The sequence below is a fragment of the Crotalus tigris genome, unplaced genomic scaffold, assembly GCF_016545835.1.
Source record: "Crotalus tigris isolate CLP2741 ecotype Arizona unplaced genomic scaffold, ASM1654583v1 scf7180000020184.803716, whole genome shotgun sequence".
In the NCBI taxonomy this organism is placed as follows: domain Eukaryota; kingdom Metazoa; phylum Chordata; class Lepidosauria; order Squamata; family Viperidae; genus Crotalus; species Crotalus tigris.
In genome coordinates, this window is record NW_024097897.1 from 448,039 (window position 1) to 454,082 (window position 6,044).

At 40.7% G+C, this 6,044-nt stretch overlaps 1 protein-coding gene across 5 annotated transcripts in view; it reads left to right on the forward strand.

Moving 5' to 3' along the window:
* Window positions 1-3,569, forward strand: part of LOC120318343 (rac GTPase-activating protein 1-like) — a 29,152-nt gene extending 25,583 nt beyond the window's left edge. For 4 of the 5 annotated variants that reach the window (XM_039365818.1, XM_039365817.1, XM_039365819.1 and 1 more), the window contains exons 15-17: window positions 1,646-1,757; window positions 1,891-1,975; window positions 2,860-3,569. In XM_039365818.1, coding sequence (XP_039221752.1) covers window positions 1,646-1,757; window positions 1,891-1,975; window positions 2,860-2,911 — 249 coding nt within the window. In that variant the 3' untranslated portion in view covers window positions 2,912-3,569. Of the gene's footprint in view, window positions 1-1,645; window positions 1,758-1,855; window positions 1,976-2,859 lie in introns of all 5 variants that reach the window. The other variant, XM_039365820.1, reaches the window with a different exon arrangement.
* Window positions 3,570-6,044: the final 2,475 nt, after the last annotated feature.

A 6,044-nucleotide genomic window follows, 5' to 3' on the forward strand; every position in this document is an offset into this window, starting at 1 on the left:
ACCCAAATTTAATTAACTACGATAAAGTTGTGACTTATAAAGGTATTTTGGACAATGAAGGAAAATTGAAAGACAGACAAGATTTACAAGAACAAGCTATTGATCTAGTATGATGGCCATATCTGCAAATTCAAACGAGATATGAAAAAGATATTAAAACAATGGGGTTTTATAAAGAACAGACAGAATTTGATCAGATACTGCTAAAACTGATGAAAAGTTGATTAAGAAACTCTATAGATTTCTGTTAAACTTAAAAATGGAGGAAGAACAAGTAAAAGAAATAATGGTAACATGGGCAAAGAACTTTGGATATAATATAGAATTAGAAGATTGGCTAAAGTTAAGGGAAAGAAATATTAAATTAACTAAAGCAGTGGCATATAAAGAAAAGTTATATAAAATGTTTTACAGATGGCATATGACACCAGTGAGATTAGCAAAAATGTTTAAAAATACTTCAAACTGTTGGAAATGCAAACAAAGACCAAGTACTTATTATCATATCTGGTAGACATGCCCTAAAGCAGTGGTTCTCAACCTTTCTAATGCCGTGAACCCATAATACAGTTCCCCATGTTGTGGTGACCCCCAACCACTTATACATCACCGGGTGCCAGGGGCGTGGCCAAAGAAAAGGGGAAAAAATGGCGGACAGCCTTGTTTGGCGACCCCCGTGAAATGGTCATTCGACCCCAAATGGGGTCCCGATCCACAGGTTGAGAACCACTGCCCTAAAGCAAAAAGATTTTAGGTTAAAATACATTTATGGTTGGAGAAAATGACTAAAAAACAAATAGACTTTAAACCAGAATTATTTTTGTTAGGAATAATAGGAGCTAATTATGAGAAAGATTGCAGATATTTAATACTACACGTATTAATGGCAGCAAGAATTTTATTTGCCCAACATTGGAAAAATGAAAATTTACCAGCTGAAGAAGTACTAATTAAGAAAATTCTAGAGTGTGCAGAAATGGATAGATTGACTTTAAAGATAAAAGTGAAAGAAGACTTAGTGTACTTTAGAACATGGGATAATTTCTATCAATGGCTAGAAAAACGAGTTAGAAAAGAATGTGATATGTAATTCTGAATATATATTAGCAAGAAGAAGGCTATTGAGTGATTAAAATATTGTTTATGATAATTAACTATTATCTATTATTGTTTGTTAAACACATGAACCCAGACATTATGCTGTTTGCTAAATATTGAGAATGTTATTTGGAAAAACCCCAACCCCAACCCCAACCCTAACCCAAATCCCAAACCCAAGCCTGACTCCACCTTATTCCTAATCCTATAAAAACTAATAAAATCTATACAAAAGAAAATGTGAGAACAACCAAGACTTGATAGCTGGGTTGTAGTGAATATTCTTCTTAACCTCCTTTTTTTGCTTTTGAGATTTCACTGGGCATTATTTGATTAATAATTCATGGATTATTTGATTAAATTTAACTGCCATCAATCTTGCTGTTGAAGTGAGTCTGAGTGGCTACTTGTATATAATATATTATAAATTATAAATATATAATCATATATTTTGAGATATGCATCAGCTAAAGAACCAAGAGGGAGATAAAAAGAAGGTGGAGGAATTAGGAGATAGACAGAGGCTGATGTTACTTCCTTTCTATAGGTCATCTCCCGTCTCCTAACATTGCCACTCAAATTTTGGAAGCATTTTATAGAAGAAGAACAAGAAAATCTTGTCCCATCATTACAACAGTCCATTGTAATGAATGAGCAAGGTGAGTTAATTCAAATATAAGGCAGGGGGAACATTGCTGTTTTGATAATCTTGTAAAGCAAGTGTGTTACAGGAATGAACCAAATCTTTCCTGACCAGCACAGACCAGCTCTTCCATCCACTTGTTTCCCCAGAGGCTAGCGCTATCCAGATGTGTCCAGGAAATGGCTGCTTTCCAAAAAAACTTCATAACTGCATAGGCACAACTTTGCCACCTTTGTGAGTATTATATTAAAAGACAACATAAAACTTGGCTATATGTTATGGAATTGCGGCATTAGTCAAACCATGCTGGAGTTTGGAGTTGGAAAAAGTTCCCTCAATATTAAGGTTCACTGTATATTATATAGTGAGCCAATACTGAGTGTTATGTCACCTTATACAGTGCATAAAACATGTCCCTTCACATCCAGTGACAAACCTTTATCTATTGGGTTGCATTTTGTTGTGATTCCTCATCAGCCAGTGGATCCAGCAGCCGAATCTGAGGACTCGGATGAAGAGGAGGGGCCTGAAGTGACATTGAAATCTGAGAAAGGCTCTGAGGAGCGCCAAGACTCACAGTCAGATGAGGAGCCTGGCCCCTCTACTCACGCTCTGGCAGAGACACAGCAGTTTTGGGAGCCTGAGTTGGGTGACAATGAGGAATAGCTGGGGCCAATCCCAGATGTGCGGATGCGCAGAGAGGAGAGGCGAGCAAGACAGAGGAAGGCAGTGGGGTGGCTCCAGAGGCAAAAGAAAAGTCATTAAGAAGCCACGCCCTGGCTGGACTATAAAAGGGGGAGGTGCTGGTTGCCGAAGGCAACTGTTCACACTGCAACTTTGTGTTTTATTGATTGGGTTGTTTGCCTCCGAAGTCTTGGACACTGAGTTAGGTGTATAAAAATAAAAAGGGGGTTGTTTTTCGTGTGGATCCTGCCTAGTTCCATGAAGAAGGGTATTTCCTCGTGAGTAAAGCAGTTGAGCAAGTACTTGCGTAGACTGGGACAGAACACATTTGGGCTCTTTTTGGTCTGCCAGCAGCACCATTATTAGTGGAAGGATTGTTTGATTATAGAGGACATGTTCATTCTTGGGTTACCTTTTTTATTCTCTTCTGACAGGAATGTTCCCCATGCCAAAAAGATGGGAAGATTCTTGCCTCTTCCAAAATAAGGAGCTACTCAAGGTGGCCATTGATTCTGATTGCTAATGAAAATGTGTTCACTTGGTGACTGCATCATTCTTGCCTTGCTTTCTCCAGCAAGCCTCCTTCCAACTTCCAGCCAAGTTCCTACAGTTTAAAAATATTTAATAATCCACTGTTATTTCTTAATATTGGATGGCGTTTGATCTTCCTGAAGAACATCATGGTTCCCTTTTTTTTTCTGTAACTAGGGACTCACAAAAGAGTGGAATGAATCCTTGACTAACATACTACTGATTTCTTCATTTTGGACTTGTGGGTGAACTGAAGATGTTCAGATCTGTCTTGGTCAATTTACTTATAATAATTAGCAGATTCAATAGGATGAATCTGATTGGTGGACAAAAATATGCCCACTTTTGTACATTTTGGTCCTATTATCGCATATATATAGCAAAATTTCATATTACTGGTATCTGATGTTCGGAAAGTGGACAAGGAAAGAGAAAAAAAAATAGTAATCCCTGTAACTGAAGACAAGACATTTTCTGAAGGCATAGCTTTTTTGAAAAAACATCACTTTTATTGCAGATTTGCTTTAGCAATTAATCTTCTTGACTCTCTTTAGAATAAGCAGATTTTCTTTTCAGGAGACATACTGTAGAAAAATAAAAATGGCAATGCTCATATACAATGGTGGATGTCCGGGAAGAAAATCAAAATCCATAGTTGGGCAATATCTTTTCTTTGGAGCAACAAGAGTATATATGTTTCTAGTATTCTTAGTCCTGTATTCCAAAAGCAGGGAATAAGGAAAACAATGTGAAAATAGAGGTTGCCCTCTAAATTATCCCCCAATTATTGCACAAGTCTCAGTTGGGGACATTAGGAAATGACTGGGCTTCAGGTCAAATAGGGAATTTGAAAATCCCCTTATCATGGCAAACCTATATTGTTGACGAGAAAATTTTGTGGGATCAACCCAGTCAAGAACTGAGCTAAACTAGATTTAGGGACCTTATTGTAATAGGCACCAGAGGATACCTTAGGTACAATGGGATAAAGCAGCCATTTCTGAAAATTACAATCAAACAGAACCTTAGAACTGAATTATGCCTTGGATTAAGTGCATATCCTTCAGGCTAGCCAAGAGAATAAAGGATGACAATCTTGAATGAGGCATTCATTTGAGGTACTGTATGGCACTAAGATAAAGCCACTGATTTCAAATCTCATGACTGCAGCTGTTAGCTTAATATGGGGGCTTTTCTGCTATTGCCTCAAATGGTGCGAAGAATCTGGAGGACTCAAAAAGTCACACTATGTTCATTGAAGCCATTCTTCAGTTATGGATTATTTGTAGATTATTCCCCTCTAAAGAAAGGCTTTTGGAAGTTATGCAGGTACTTACTCGCTCAGAAGACTGAAGTAATCATAGTTTATATATTCTTTAGACAACTCTTTACCCACTGCATGCTCAATTCTCTCCACAGGAGTAGGGCCGACCCAAATTTGACTTAACAGTGGTGTTGCACTGATTTACTTAAACTCCACACCTCTATAATTTCGTATAGGCTTTTACTAGCCAGAAAGTGTTCTCATCTAAATGCTTTAAGGCAGGGGTGTCAAACTCAATTTCATTGAGGGCCGCATCAGCATTGCAGTTGCCCTCGGGGGGCCGGGTGGGTGTAGCCAGGGTGAGTGTGGCCTACTGGGTGGGCGTGGATGGAGTGGGTGTGGCCTACTGGGTGGGTATGGCCAGCTCTACATCATTCACATCAAGGATGCCTGTAGGGGTCTGGGCAGGAGTGGGACAGATCTGAGAGTCTCTGGCAGAAGGGGGTGGGACCAGAGCAAGTGCCAAGGCATGGTACACTGGAGGAGCCTCACTGTTCCTCTCAGGCCATGTGGGGGGGGGGGCTTATGGAGCTAAGACTGAATGCGTTTCAGCATAGATGGCCACCACAAAATTGTACATTGGCTCCCGGCTGGCCTGGGCCAGGGCCAAGGCAGTGGTGGTCGTTCCCTCACTGTTTCCAGGATGGCTTCACAGGCCACATGAAACCACTTCACGGGCCGCATCCGGCCCCGGGCCTTGTGTTTGACATGTCTGCTTTAAGGGCTGTTTAGTCCTGATCCTCATATACTTGAAGAGTACCTCTATGCAGAGCTCACACCTCTAGCAGTAAGATTTAGGCTTCTTGGTCTTGCCTCACTGAGGCTTAGGAAATAAGCAGTGCTTAAACCAACATGGCTTAGGACAAGAGTGGATTGTGTCTTAAATTGTAGAAGATTGAAAAGGGTCCTTTGGAATTACAGGTAGACTTCGAATTACAACTGGTCACATAGTGACTGAAGTTACAACGGACTTCCCCAGAGTTACTTACAACCCGGTTTCAAAGTTCTGATGACTGCCCTTCCATGGTCACACAACTGCATTTTGGACACTTGGAAAGTGGCCCATATTTATGGACATTTACAGTGTCCTGCAGTCACATGCCTATAATTTATGTTTTTGCCCAAAAACAGCATTTAGTTCCAGTTTTTTTTGGCAAAAATGCCCCATGGTGAACAATGGGTTTACTTAATGACCATGGTGTTTGCTTAATGACCAGTACAAAAACAAAATTGTACGATCAAGTTAGTCACATGATGACCTGCTTTTACAACCATCACAATTCACAACAGTATTTGGCACGCTCCATTACAGCCATAAGTCGAGGACACCCTATATCCGTGGTGGCGAACCTATGGCACGCATGCCACAGGTGGCACGCAGAGCCCTCTCTGTGGGCACATGCACCATCACCCCAGTCCTAGGCCTTCAGCTGGGTTTTATAAAACCTTTCGGCTTTAGGCCTCAGCCGCCATGTGCAAAAAAAATAAAGGTTCAATAAATCCATTTCAACTTCTCGCGGGGAAAAAAAAGATCTCACAAAGTTGGAATTGATTGATTGAACTTTTTAGTCCCACCCAGTCTGCCATTACCACCGCAGCCACGCCCACCCAATGGGCCACACCCATCCAATGGGCCATGCCCACCCGGCACCCGACGATAACATAAGTGGGTTTTGGGTTGCAGTTTGGGCACTTGGTCTCTAAAAGGTTCACCATCACTGCCCTATATCTAGCTCAATCGCCTGAAACAGCATTCCAGGCAGG